The 15408-nt window shown below is 38.6% G+C and overlaps 1 protein-coding gene across 3 annotated transcripts in view; it reads right to left on the bottom strand.

The window, feature by feature from the left end:
* DYNC2LI1 (dynein cytoplasmic 2 light intermediate chain 1) overlaps nt 1–15408 on the bottom strand; it is a 65164-nt gene that overhangs the window by 34038 nt on the left and 15718 nt on the right. For all 3 annotated transcript variants that reach the window (XM_074988534.1, XM_074988535.1, XM_074988536.1), the window contains exons 6-11: nt 13515–13701; nt 11531–11599; nt 9432–9509; nt 4635–4702; nt 4149–4219; nt 3574–3671 (exon numbers count right to left, since the gene is read on the bottom strand). In XM_074988534.1, the coding sequence (XP_074844635.1) occupies nt 3574–3671; nt 4149–4219; nt 4635–4702; nt 9432–9509; nt 11531–11599; nt 13515–13701 (571 nt within the window). The remainder of the gene's footprint in view (nt 1–3573; nt 3672–4148; nt 4220–4634; nt 4703–9431; nt 9510–11530; nt 11600–13514; nt 13702–15408) is intronic.

Below are 15408 nucleotides of genomic sequence, written 5' to 3'. Positions count from 1 at the left end.
TTTGGGACAGTGAGGAGATCCCACAAGGCTGGAAACATGGCTACCTTATCAAGATTCCAAAGAAAGGCGACTTGAAGGAATGCATGAACTGGAGAGGCATCACGTTGCTGTCTATTCCAGGAAATGTGTTCAATAGGATTCTCTTGGAGAGAATGAAGACAGAAACTGATAGACAGCTCAGGGAAGAACAGGACAGCTTCCAAAATGAGAGATCTTGTACTGACCAATTAGCAACTCTCAGAGTGATCACAGAACAGTTGCTTGAGTGGAACTCCGTTCCCACTTCCCCCCACACATAACCTTCACAGACTTCGAAAAAGCTTTTAACAGCATCGACAGAGACACTTTGTGGAAACTGCTGAAACACCATGGCAGCCCATCCAAAATTATTAATCTGATCCTTTCAATGTACAAACCCTCAACAGGTCAAGTTGTTCACAACAGTGTCCTGACAGAATTCTTCTACCAAGCATACTCTCAGGAGTGTGACAAGGATGCCTACTGTCACCTTTCCTGTTCTTGATCATGATGGACTGGATTATGAGCAGGACAACAGATGGGCATCAACAGGGCATTCACTGGACACTTTTCAAATGGCTAGAGGACGTGGATTTTGCTAACAATGTCGACCTTCTTTCACACTGACATGAAAGCATAGAAGAAAAGATCGCAATGCTAGAAAAAACTGCCTCAGTGACTGGACAGAGCATGAACAAGGGGAAGATCAAGACAATGAGGATCAACCAGTCCAACTACACCGCCACCACATTAGGAGGGAATGACCTGGAAGATGTGGAACAGTTCTTCTACTTGGGGAGTATTATGGACAGAGACAGAGGGACAGACAAGGATATCAACAGGGAAAGTAACAGCTGCATTCAAGACTCTTAATCTAATATGGAGTTCATAAATAATACCTGCAAAGATGAAACTGCGCATCTTCAACATGAGACCTGGCGTACTAAAAAGTCTTTAAATCACAAGCGATAGACATTCGTAAACAGACGCCTGAGGTACATCCTTCGCATCAAATGGCAAGACTTCGTCACAAATGAAGACATTTGGAACACAGCAAAACAAGAACCATCTGACATTCAAATCAAGAGAAGAAAGTGGGGAAGGCTAGGCCACACTCTCAGGAAATCATCATCTAGCATAGTCTGTCAAGCTCTCACGTGGAACCCTCAAGGAAAACGCAAAAGAGGAAGACCTCAGACAACATGAAGAAAATCTACTGAGATTGAAGGACAACAACTGGGGTACTCTGGGAGTCATCTAGAAGTTTTGTCCTGAGACAGAATGAAGTGGAGGAGACCTTTAGATGACCTATACTCCACTTGGAGTTCAAGGGTTTACAGCAAGTAAATCATACAGTACACTGCACTCACTTAACAGAACTGGACGGTTTCCTTTTCCTTGACTCCTGTATCATTTTTATTTTCAAGTTTGCTCCCCAAGCTTGTAAAGTTTGCTTCCTTAGTAATGATGCAAAGAGTACAAAGTGAAATCTGGGTTAAATTTCTGCAATTTACTTGCACTTAACTATCCATGGTGGGACATTTGGACGTGATCTGGGAATGACATCTAATTGTGCACTGCATCTGTTAAGATTCTATGTCTTCATGGCCCCATGATTCCGATGCATGACACAAAACATCCTAATTGCTGTAGACAACTGGCTACAGTTGACAGCTGCCAGAAATGGCTGGCACAATTTTCTGTATTGGTTTGAAAAAAATTCTTAATATTGAACGCTTAGTAGGTCCAAATTTTTTCCAACATCTGGTAAAGTATATGAGTGTGTTTCTTAGGCCAGAGCACTGACTTTTACATTGTCTGCAAACAAATACAGGCGTACTATTGTAACCTGAGATTTGCTATGACTACTATTAAATGTTTCTTAGAACTCTGGGTGCAGATTGGAGGTCAAAAGGAAGATTCCCTTTATGGAAATTGAAAGTTCTTGTCTACAACTGTTTATTTTAGCTATCCATGTGAAGGAAGTGTACTTATGTCTCCCTTGGAAGTTTCTGCTTCCAATATATATCAATTTTCCTCTTTTCAATAGGAGACTGGTCTCTCCTTGACTATCTTTGGCGTGGGTAGTGACTAACAGAATGCTATGCTGGCTTTATAGTGAGAGTTAAGGTCTCCCAGCTTTCTCAGTTACTGCGTTTATATGTCTCCAAAAAGCTTCAAACATATAAGTTTGGATGCATAGGGGATCTGTTGGGAAACCTGTTTCCTGTTGATTTGCATAAAGAGGGCTGCTTTGTAACCACTGATTTAGGAGCTACTGTTCTGTTGCAAGTAACGCCAGTGCCTAAGAAAAATTGCCAGATAAAAACATTTTGCATACTACCACAAAGATTTGACCAGAATATGAACTCACACTCAAGCAACAATCATATGCCTAGATGACAAACCCCCTGTTTGCTATAAGATAAGTATTCCCTGTATTTAAGAAGGAAAAGCTGTGTCTTGAATGGCTTGTTAAGGCTTTGAAATTTCATTGAACTTTCTCTCTCTCTTATGGTTTATACGATCGCTGGAAGGAAGTCCCCTTCCAAAGGCAACTATGTCTTAGTTAAAAATTTTGTTTTAATCAGAACTACTCATCTGGATTGTATGAAGTATCCTCACAAGGAGGTAAATGCAGGAAAATGGGTACCTCAATCTGTTTAAAGGGTAAGATATTATTATTACTAGTACTGGGTTCATAGTGAGTCACTGTCTTCCTGTCCTGGAAGAGGTTTTTCTTAGCATATATAAGCTATTTTTCCTGATCGTTTATAGGAAGAATTTCACACTCTATTGAACTTGATTCCAAGCTATTTAACTGAGAAGTGATACAGGAACAACAACCAACTTGTGAAAACAATCCAACTGTGATTTAAAAACGGAGTACTTCTGAAGGGAACACTTGTTTTGTTGTTTGTGTGACCTGAAGTCTCTGCAGTTTACCAGGTTTACCCCACAGCAGGCTGCAAAAGGTTTGCATCCCCTTGGGAACCATCATGCCCGTGGTAAATGCTTGCCACAGAGGAACTGCTGCTTGTTTAGCATGCTGGTGCAACGCAAAGCCCCACACAGTAGCAGAAGGAGGACTTGTGGCAGGAGGGAGGCACCAAAAAAGCTGCCTATAGTATGTCTTAAATTTGAGTCAGTGCTTGCAGGGGCTTTTCTAATTTGGGCAGAAAGGGAGAGAATTAAGGGGGAACCCACTCGAGGGATGTTGTTTCTGATAAACCAGAGGATTAAAGTCAAAGCATTCCACTGATTCTTCAGCTGAGGAGAGGAAATGAGGACTCAGAAGTTGAAATTAAATCACTACTGCACAAAAAGCAAATAAAAGTTATGTTATAAAATAAGGTAGTCAGGAGAAATTTAACTGGCAACTCTTTGCCACCATAGGCAGAAGTTCTAATGGCCTGAACTGAATGTCAGACCCTTAGTCCTGCAGTTTCCAGCAACTGCACTGGACTGCTTCTGATTCCATAGATGGGAGGCATTACTCATTTGTTGTGACTGAAGAAAGAAGTTCTTCAGCAAAAATAAAGAAAAAACCCGTACCTTAGGTGGAAATGTTTTGACATATATTTTTTTCCACAAATCCAGAGGTGTATGTGCATGTAGTTTTCCAATATCACTGTCAGAGGCAGGGGGTGGTCCTAAAGATAACAGAATGTTACAGAATGGCATCGGCAAGTTGACCCGACAATATAGAAATTACCACAACCATGTCCAGTCAATGGTGGTTCTACTGTAGTATGCTCTCTTCAACAGTGACAGATAGTAAATAAGCTTGAAGAAGGTGTAAATCCTCCATTGTGAAGGTAACTATATACAACTATACAATAGAATATTTTCTTCTTGACCCATACCAGTTATTAATTTACTACTAGAATTATGAAGAGCAAAAAACACTTACAATTTTTATCCTCACTAGTATAACTGCAGAGGCTATTCTCAGTAATATAAAATTTTCATACCTCTTTTAAATTTACTAAGCTTATTTGCCTCATTAATGTCATATATGTTAAATCAATTTTGTATAAATCAATATTTTTATCTGTTTTTAAACTTGCTTCCTCTCATTTTAATAAGCTATTTCAGCAATAAAAATGTTGGACAAGAAGTTTACCAACCTATTTGATTTAGAGAATCCAATCCTGCTGGGATAAACAATGGCTTATTCTGATCCACTGATATAAATTTGCTAAACAGATTAAAAAAAAAAAAGAAAGAAAGTTCATTTTAGTAATGAAATGCCTGTCAAATAGCTACACTGCATAGGTCAAAATTAAGACTTACACTTAGCACCAAATATAAATAAAACCCAAAAACATGATCAAAGGTGGTAGGTGGTGGCTTGTGCTCAGATCCGCTAGTACTCTCCTGAGGGATCAAAAATCATTAAGAACATAAAGAATTCATTTACCTTGTCCAAGCTGAGTTGCCAAGATCCAAGTACGAATTCAAGAGTTAGAATCCTCTACATACAGATGGCATCTTTTGAGAAAACATATTTTGATGCTTTTTGGGATGAAAAGCTAGCTTTAACAAGGCATTTACAAAGAACAAACAATAAATTCTGTACAAAGCTGTCAAAAGTAGGTGAGACTAGTTGTTACCTTCTGTCAAAGCCAAACGCCAATTGATTAATAAGACCACGTGCTTTTGCCTCAGTTTTGCTGGTAAACTAAAAGAAATAAAAGAATAAAGTATGTTATGCTCTTTCACCTGCTACTATTCAAATTTGTAATCGAAATTAGATTTTGTGCATGTGAGGATTACACATAGAGAAACGGGGCCAGTGTTTTTCTACACTTAAAATGGTACAGCAAAATAGCTTCACCACTGTGATGCTTCAGTATAGATGCTACCTACACCAATGGAGGGTTTCTCTATCAATTTAGGTAATCTACCTCCCTGAGAGGCAGTAGCTTGGTCAGTAGCAAAATACTTCCATCGATCTAGCACTGTCCACACCAGGCTTAAGTTGGTATTGCTACGTCTCTTGGGTGTGGATTTTTCACGATTCTGAGAGACGTTAAGTATACCAATGTAAATTCCTTCTGCAGATCAGGTATCAATTATAGTAGTGCAAATTAATTGGCTTCATAAGAGTTACTCCTAATTTCCCCTGATGTTTGACATTCAGTTCTGCCCCACTCTATTTAAGGGACAAACACATTTGTCTGTGACTACAGATGTCAAGAAAGACAAAATGGAAACCTACATTCAGGAAAGATGAAATCACAGTTTTAATTTTTACAGTTTAAGCTAGGAGAGACAGACCTTTTCCAAAAGATGAATGAGTTATTAAACCTTTCAATTACAGTAAAAATTGCACAGAATACCATGAATACTCAGAGCTGTAATGTAACTAACTATGAACACTTTTCTTGGGAATTAGATCATATGATAAAGAGAAGTTTTATGGTCAGTGGCAGGATAAGGGCTGATTGTACAAATTACTCTGAAGAGGGCTCCTAAAATGTTATTTCCAAGCAGCATTCTCCTCTGTCTTCTGACCTGTTTTTCCATCAGCAAACCTATATCTTCCAGAACCAAATCCTAGTTTAATGAAGATATTGTTGCCTACCTGCCTGTAACTGTAGTTTTTCAAGTTATTTGCATTAATCTGGAGATACGTGTGTGTCTTGTGCAGAAATTTGCAGAACTTGTTCCATCAGTGAAGCACTGGGGCAACTTGTTAACACTTATGTCACCACATGTCACTACCCATTGGTATAACAGGGTGGAGCCCTCTCCCCTCCCCTTTCATTTCCTTCATACGCAATAGATTCCAATAGAAAGGGGAAGGAGGAGGGGCTATGGAATGCACATGTGCAACACACACCTAGGAAAATCAGTTACAGAAAGCTAGGTAACCATTTCTTTCTTCAACTGCCTCCACATATCTATTCCATTGTAGGTGAATCATTAGCAAACAAACATGGAAGTGGGCTTGAAGTCTCTTTGAACAGTGACTATGGGACCACACATCTGAAACTGGCCTCATCCCTGGACCGCTGAGAAATGGAATAATGAGAAGCAAAAATGTGGGACAGTGACCATATTGCAGCTTTACAAATGTTCATGAATCAGAACTTGTACTAAAAATCAGCAGAAATTGTCTGTGATCTAGTAGAATGAGCCAATAGTCTAGTTTGTGTTGCTGTAATAGCCAATGTGTAGCATATATGAATGCACAAAGAGATCCAGGTTGAGACTTTCTGATTGAAAACTGCCTGAAACTGTAATGAACAACTGCATGGAGGATATAAGGAGTTAATATGCTCCAGGCAGAAACCTAAAGCCATTCCCACACCCAGTCAAAAAAATCTCGTAATTTCCAGGAAACATAGGGTTTTTGTAAAAATGCTGGCAAACTGATTACCTGGTTAGCATGAAAATTAGGGAGTACCTTTGTGAAAAAAATTGCGTGAGGGAAGAGATAAAGTTTCTCTTTATGGAGAATTATACAGAGAGGCTCTGACACTAGGCTCTCAACTCACCTATCCTTCTGGCCAAAGTAATGGGAACCTCCTTGAGAGGTGGTTTAAATGGTGATCCAATCAGCTTTGCTAGGACCAAATTCAGATATCAAGGAGAGAGTATCTTGCACATGTTAGTACAATCTGATCAAACTCTATAGCAATCTGGTAACAATGAACTTGAAGAAAAGGGATCTACTCTTCACCAAGATACAGAAAGCTGCAATAGCTGCCACATGTACTCTTGTAGAACTAATTGCCAATCTCTGGTTTATTTAGGTATAGACAATAATCCAGCACGAAGTTCAGGGCTGCATGCTTTGAAGCTACACTTCTCTGTTGGGAGAGAGAGAAATCCCTTCTTAGCTGAATATTGCTCCAGCAGTGGGTTAGCCCCTGAATGTCTCTTAGAGTCTTTGACTCTACTAAACTTTGGCATTAATACCCCAAATCAAGTTATTGAGCCTGAGAAGGGTCTAAGCATCTTCTTCAATATCAAGGAACGAGACTAAGCGTATGTGTGAACTTCCCCATTGCACTGTGTACTAAGGCCGATATACTTAAGGCACGCTTCATGAAGCAAGTCCGATGGGGGCAGGGCGGGGGTAACTCCATGCCTTGACACTCTACTTTTCTTTGAGTGAGACATAAATGCCTTTAAATCATGACAGTTGTCATGTATGTGGGATTCTGTGAAACATTCCAAATGGCTGGGTCACTGAGCAGCACAGGCTTAGCATAAGTGTGGCAGGACTTAGAACCTGGAGAGTGTGGCATCATTTTGGTACTAATACTTGAGATTGTTATTTTTAGTGATAGATTTTAGCCTTAGGTCTTTTTGGACTAGTTTTCATCTTTTTCTAAGTGCCTCCTAACAATATAATGGCATATATGTAAAGGAATCAGAAATGCTTATAACAACAAATCTGAGATCAGTCTGACAACTGTCACTGGCAGTGGAAAGGTATGGAGGGGGCGAGGGCAGTTGTATCTCCTTATACCAATATGCCAATGAGTACCACAGGGCAATCTCCATCACACAGTGGCTTAAAGGACATTTTAACATTTTTCTAAATTTAGTGAAATATAGTCAGAATACTCAAATTCTGTTTAGGAGTGCACAAATGCACATGCCATAAACCAGAACAGACACCTAACCTGAAGCTTTTGTACACCATGGATGATGGCTTCCCCAGTTAGAACCTTTCTGGGAAGTCCCCAGTTCTTCACTTCTGGAAGTCCTGACACACAGCTCGCATGTCTTGTCAGTGTAGGGTAAGCTGATTAGAAACCAACTTAAGTTAAGCCAAAATAAGCCACTGGTAAAATGAAGTGAGCGTCCACTAGCTTTTTGTATCCATCAATTTGAAAATCACATCTTAAGCTAAACTAGCACAACTTTCTGAGGAAGGCAGGGCCTGAGTGTCAGCTCTCTGGGGTTATGAATCTGCAGTATCAAAGTCAATGGTCGCTTTCCATTGGCTTCTATGGGATCAAGCCCTAGGTCCTCTACAAGAGAGGCTGAAGGGGGGCATGGTTATGCCTATACTGAGATATGGCCTCCCAAACCAATCCTATTTCACGCATACACAGGCAGAGGACTAAAATGTACTTGTATGTGTTGATTATACAAAGACACCATTGTCACAAAGTCCCCAAGAGGATAAACTGTAAAGTGGAATTCCCACTTGTGAAGTTCTGGGAAGGGCATATGGTTAAGTTGCTGTGGAGTCCTGGGAGATCAACTCCAGGTTAGAGCCTAGGGGAACTGGACCACAAGGTTTCACATTCCAAGTAGAGGTACCAAAACTGGAGCCTGTAAAGTGTGCCTGAAAGGCCAGATTCACAGACAATATCTGGATGATATCAGACTCAGTAGGAGTAAAAAAGTTTGGGGTGTATGGCGTGTGTCTAATACAAGAGTGGCCAATAATTTTTGATGGCGGGGGCACTCCAAAAATTTGGTAAGGGCCCACAATTTTCTATGACATTAATGGAGAGTATCCGGGGTCTCAGATAGAAGTTGGGTACACGAGGAAGCCCTGGACAGGGGATTGTGGTGCAGGAGAAGGTGCAGGGTCTGGGAGGGAGCTGTGGCCAGGAGTAGGAGTTGTGACCTAGAGCAGAGAGCTGTAACTACTATGTACTACTCATTAAAGCCAATTTCCTTGCAGTAGCTAGCATATAGCCCAGTCTATTTACTTAATAAACACCACACAGCATCTATAGTACGTAGCATAGTAAAATTAGAACTAATTAGGAGATCTGTTGATTTAGCTTTTACTACCTTTAATCATAGTGATTTTATGACTATGAGGAATTTTATCCAAGCATTTTATAATAATTTCAGTAGCAAAGTAAAACCTTTCCATTTATGCTAAGAAAATGTTATTTTCACTCGATCATGAGAGATCTATGCCTTTTATCTGTTTCACCTCTTACACGCATCCTGAGGTTCAGGGTGTAAGACGTTTAATACTCTAATGTATCTGGTTGGGAAGATGAGACATGAAGGCACAAATGGTATTGTCTTAAAATAAAGCTTCAATAAATGGACTTTGCACAGAAAATCTATGGAAAAGTATCTCATTTTGGAAAACTACAGAAAGGTGCAGGATTATCACTGTTATGGAGGTAAACTTGCTAACATCATGTTATGTGATAAGCAGAACATAACCCGTGTCCCCCTCCTATTGGGATAATGACTAGAGGACTCTCAGCTGGCTTACTCACTGGATACACCTGATATTTCTCAGGCAGGCTTAACCATCACTCCTGAACAGGTGCACTAATGGAGAAAGGCATTATGAGTTTTGTTACAGTCACATCAGGATCACCTACATGTTTTCTATACCTATTTTAATTGTTTTATCATACAAATATTGCCCATCCCTCTCCTCCCCCAACAAATAAAAAGAATATACAAACCACTAGAGATGCTCCGTAATAATGAGAAATGAATCTAAGTGTCTTGCACATTATTTTCCTCACTTCAGGGTCAAACTCCTGAAAAAGTACATGAAATACATTTTTACAATAAGAACCTTGTTTAGTATAAACTGCATTACATTTTATGCTACTATGAAGGAGATTAGTTATAAATTTTTAAGTGAAAAGTTGTAATAAGATAATTATATTTCAGTATAAAATTCAACAATAACCTATCATGACTTAAAAAATTATAAGCTGAATCTCTCTAGTCCAGTACCTTTGGGACCTAACCCGTGCCAAATCAGAGAATTTGCCAAATCACTGGAGGTCAATGTTGTCTAGCGGCATTACAAATACTTCTGCTGTCTACTGGGCTCTTAGAAGACATTTAGGGGTAAATTAGAACTAAATAACAGCACAGAACACGGAGAGCCAGGACTGGGGGCCGTAAACAAATTTTATGGGACCATGGAAAACTTGGCCAAACTCATAAGTGAACATCTGGCTAACTAAAGTCATGCCAGACCATGGACATTGTCAGGCCAGACAGTGCCAGACTAAACAGGTTCAACCTGCAGTTACAATTTTTCTTTCTTTTCTACCAAGTTCTACCATTTCAGACAAGATGTTACTCAAGCTTCAAGCTCAATTATTGCCTAAAGAAGCCTTTTATCTGGGGATGTGTAGTTAATTTCCAATGAGTCACTATTCTCTTTTTTTTTTTCAAAAAGATTAAGATATAACATTCCCAAATTAGAAGGTAATCTTTTTTTTAAATGTCACAATATTTGACTGTCTTTGGACTTACGGCTATATACCACATAAAATCCTCAAGTCACACCGATTAAAAAATGTGTACATACATATGTATATCCCTTTTAATGGGCAACTGTGACTGTTCACCAATATATAGAACCCTATCAATTACCTTTCTTGGAGAAGCTGTGGGTAACATCCTGGTCTTTAAAGGAACCAGGATTCCACCTTGTGTCTTTTGTGTTCTGAATTATTTACTGAATCAAGAAAATCATGGCTATTTTTTTTAAAAGCTAAAGCTAAGTATGAAAGAATGCATAGTATGCTGATATTAAAAATTAAGTAACACAGATAGTTGGCCAGACAGCAGTATATTGCACTGCCACCTAAAGGACTCAGTATAGAAGCTGACACAATATGTCTGTCCAGGCTCATGAGGGATAACTGTTTCATGAAAATGAACTATGCCTTTTTTTTTTTTTTTTGGGTGGAGTGGGGAAGTTATAACAACAGAGTGAACCACCTGCACTGCTCTTTGGCACTGCTTGTCAGTTAAGTTACAGACAGGCATTAGAAGATGTGACCACTCACTTACTTGTCTTTTCCATATCAAATGCAAGTGTTTTAAGCTAGAACTGCGAAAGTAAGAAACAAACGTAACTCATTTTGCTGCTTAGTTCCCCATTTTGCTGCCCAGTTCCCCAAACTTATGATCAACTTGCTGTAGGGACTGCTTGTGTCCCTATGCCATACTACCACAACTGATGTCAATAGAGGTACCAAAGCAGGATTCTCTTTATTATAAAGAAAATTGGCTGTATCTATACTACCAAAATAACTTCAAAGTTGCTTACTTTGCAGTACAGCTTCAAAGCAAGCAACTTTGAAGCTGAGTGTCTACACACACCCTACTTTGAAGTTACCTTCGAAGTAAGGGAAAATGTGTGTAAACTCTGCTGGCTACTTCGAAGTAGTGCCTAACTTCGAAGTTAATTTCAAAGTTAGTTCCTAGTGTAGACGCATCCAATTGTGTCTGGCAGGGCATTCTTTCGGAGTATTCAAGAACTTGCTCCCTTCTTTGGTCTGAAACAGACCAAATCTGGTGCTCTTCCAGACATGTTGGAAAATGTATTTGTTTGCAGAGGCTTTTGCATAATAACGAAGCAGTGAAAAGTTACGTTAGGTGTCTGAGTTATTTTTCCAGTGATCACTTTACTAAGATTTTATTGAATTTTAAATCACGTGTGAAGGCTCACAGAGCATTGGCTAAGTGTCTTTTTAATTATTTTTAAATCTAAATAAATAAAACCAAGTGGAAAAAATACAAAAATATCACTTACCTGAAAAATATCGTATTTGCTTCCAATAATCACCAGTGGGATTGGAAAAGGGTCAATTAATTCATGATCCTGTTAAACAAATATTTAAAACCTTATAAATAAGTCACAAGAGAATAATAAACTAAACATCAGAAAACAGGATAAGAATGATTCTTAAATTAGATGAAAATCTTGAACACAAAAATTTGTACAGTATAATTATACAGGGCCATATTTTCTAATACAATCTTTCTGTAAATAACCAGGGTAGAAAGTCAATTTTTGATATGCAATTCTAGCTGTCATTAACGTAGCTAGAATCGACATATCAGAATCAACTTTCTTACTTGGTGTAGATTAGGACTCTTCAGGCTCATACTGGCGTCATACATACTCCATGGCTGAGTCTTAACATACGTGGCAAAACTGAACTTCGGAAGATCGATTGAAGGTTCACCATAAGACCGACTATCAGTGTGTTAGAGAGGCAAATATGAGCGTATGCCTACCCAGTACTTTTGTGAAAATAGAGGGGACTTCAGTCATTAGCAGAGACTAGCCAACATTTCATTAGGCTTTACATTTATTTCAAAATCTTATGTGTGGACACCAACCATTGGGGAAGTATTGCAATTTCCTTAATTAGAAAAAATACTAAGAGTTAATTTAGAATGTAGCTGGAGTAGGTTAAGTCAGGTCAACTTGTTGCAACAGTGTGGACAACAGATAAACCCAACAAACAAGTCTGGTTCTGAATTGTGTTGAGATACATTTGAAAAACAACAGTTCCATGTGAAGTGATTAATAAGATGTTTGTCCTACTTTCTGTATTCAGGAGCTGAATTTATATGCTAATTTAGCACGTGATCAGTACCTGCTAGAGGTCATCCCCCTCAAGGGTAAAAAGACAACTTCCTACTGACAACTGACACAGTTGTTACCCTTTGAGCTAAACGATGAGCCTGCGCTTTTAAGAAGCTGAAAAAAATGTATTTATTGTTTCTAGCAACTATGGGATCTGTATATGTGTGGTCATGGGAGGTAGCCGGCTGCATTTTGAGAAATTACTTTTTCCAAAAAAAAGTTGATCAGTCTTGGAAGTTCCTAAGAAAGACATACTGTTAAACCTTATCCTGCAACCTCTACATCCACTGACATAAGTAGGATTACTCATATGAGTAAGGGATAGAGTTTTGGGACCATACACTGTGAACAAATCTGCTAAGCATCATATGCATTTGTTTTCTTGCTTAATACATCTTTGTTTTTCACTGTTTGGCTCCTTATTAGCATTTTCTTTATTATATTGCATTACATCAGTTACTATAGCAGAATGTATATTCAGAGCCTATCAACTGTAGAATATTTGTTTAGGCAATGCACACACACAACATTTGTACAAACTGAATGCATAGTACCGTACAAATTTTCAGCTGTATTTCCCACAATCTATTTTAGCTTTTTAAAGAGATTACATTAGCAATTGCATTTAAAGCTCTGGTGTTAACATCTCTGAAACTTTATAATTTAATTAGTTGTCAGATTATCAAAAGGCACTGAGTTTATGATAGACACTTGAATAAATGTAAAGTATATAGTTGTGTTGAAGGCTGTTATAACTATACTCTGCTTAAATTTGTACCTTCATCTAGTCTCTTGCCAGATGACTTCTTCTGTACATTCTAGTTTTCATCTTCATTTAAAAAAGATTCTAAAATCAATATCAAACTGCTACACTAAACGTCTGTTTCTTGTGATTGGTGTAACATGCCATAACAATCACATTAGATGTCTATGAAGAAGATATATGAAACTGTCTTTCCTTGTTTCTGCTCTTACTGAACTATTAAATTGCTATAATTTTCCAGTGAACAGGTTCATCTACATAAAATGGATTTTCAGTCATGCATAAAAATCTAAAAGAGTTATTTATGATTTTCAGAAGTATTATCCTTAACTATATGAAGGCCTATGACACCCGGAGAAAATACCAGAAGAATCTTACTGGATGATCCTTTGGTATATTGTTCCACATCCTCTGTTTAATCTCATTAGCTACTTTAGAATTTGTCTTCCCCAGTTCAGTTATAATTTTATCCACATGGTTTCTGGTGACCTGTAAGAGACTGTCCATCGTTGGCCAGAGTTCATTAGGTTTGGAAAGGTCCAAAACAAGAATTATAGCAAAAGACCTATTAAAAATAAGAGGAAAAACAGGAACAAAAGAGTTCTTATTCAGTGTAATCATTAGTATATAAATCAATTACACTTTTCATAAACAACAGTTTCCCCTCAGTGCAATTGCTAAAAACAAAATGTGGAAAAAACTAGCAGGAAGAAAGCCTGTACAGGTTGAACCTCTCTAATCCCGCACCCTCTCATCTGGCAACATCTCTTATCCAGCATGATTTTAGTTTGGGTGAGGCCAAAAAGTTTGTCTACAGGCGCCAGTCCTGGCTCTCAGTATTCTGTGCTGTTATTTAGCTGTGGAAGCAGTGACACATTAGTAACCTCCCATCGCCAGACAAATTCTCTCGTTTGGCACAAGTCAGATCCTGAGGGTGACGGACTAGAGAGCTTCAACCTGTATTAAGGCTTGCAGCACAAGCAAATGGCTGTAAGCATACTCTGAACCCTGCTGAAATTTCATTTAGTTCCCTTCTGTTCTAGGACAAGGCACTTCAATATGATCTCTTCCTGCACTCCAGTCATCTCTTCCATACCTGAAAACCATATTTAAGTTACAGCAAACTTCTGTTTATGAAGGTCCCTGACTTTTAGCCAGAAAAGTAGCCAAAGGGAAATCTTCCAATGAGAAAGCAGAAGATGGTAGAAAATAAATTTATTGTTGTGCCATAGCTTGTTGCACCAGTTAAAGATCCTTGGAAAAATGGGTCCCTAAACACATTAAAAGGTTGCACTGGTTTAAGGGTGAGAGGAAGAGGAAGATTAAAATCCAATCATACACAGAACATTTGAAACACTTCTCTGAAAAGGAATACTACTACTAGCAAAGGACTGCTGGTTTTATCCAGGCTCCACAGGAACACCATGTTTTATTGGGTAGATTCCAGATTGGAGAGAAATCAAAAGTGCTACGGGGAAGATAAATCTCTAATTTCATGGTGTAATGCCATGAAGAAAATCTAATGAAAAGTCTTCTTGGCTAAACTAGGTATCGTGCAAGGTAGTTTTTTAAAAACACATTTCTTCATTATACAGTAAAATCTTTGATATCTGGCAACCACAGAACCAGGTGGTTGCTGGACATTCAAATATTCTGGATAACAGAGGTATACCTAGCAATGCGCAATACTAAAGAAAAACAGGACTGGATATTAAGCAACAAACAAACATATATGCAGAATATTGTTCCCAGTCTTTTTCCACAAGCATTCACATACATTGGAAGACCGTTACCCACTGCCAGAAGGACAATGACCTCAGCTGAGTAGCTCTGGGCAGCATGAGTAGCTCACGCTGGGTCGAAGAGCAGAGAAGCCTGCTGGCTGCACTCAGACAATGCCTTTATCCCAAAAAGGGAGACTGGATAGTTTAGAAGAGTGTTAATGGCAGTCATTAAAAGTGACTGCCTGATGGCTACTTGACTGATCCTCTGTCTCGATCTTTTTGAAGAAATAACTACATCATAATTGGCATTAATTATGTCTTATTCAGCAGTGTCCTTAGAATCTTAGCACATCCAAATTAAAAGATTTAATCACTGTAAAGAAAAGGGAGAGGTCCTTCCTCAAGATGTGGATTTCAGCAGCTAATACCAGAGTCCATGCATTGTGGGCAACATTTGAAAAAAAAAATCACATAATTTTCCAAAGTACCCAAGACCTTTCACAAGCAATTAGGCTCCCAGATGGCACAACACTATTTTCAAATAGGTT

Source organism: Carettochelys insculpta, chromosome 3 (assembly GCF_033958435.1).
Source record: "Carettochelys insculpta isolate YL-2023 chromosome 3, ASM3395843v1, whole genome shotgun sequence".
Lineage (NCBI taxonomy): Eukaryota > Metazoa > Chordata > Testudines > Carettochelyidae > Carettochelys > Carettochelys insculpta.
Note: the sequence above shows the minus strand (reverse complement) of the source record. Positions and strands in the feature narration are given on the sequence as shown.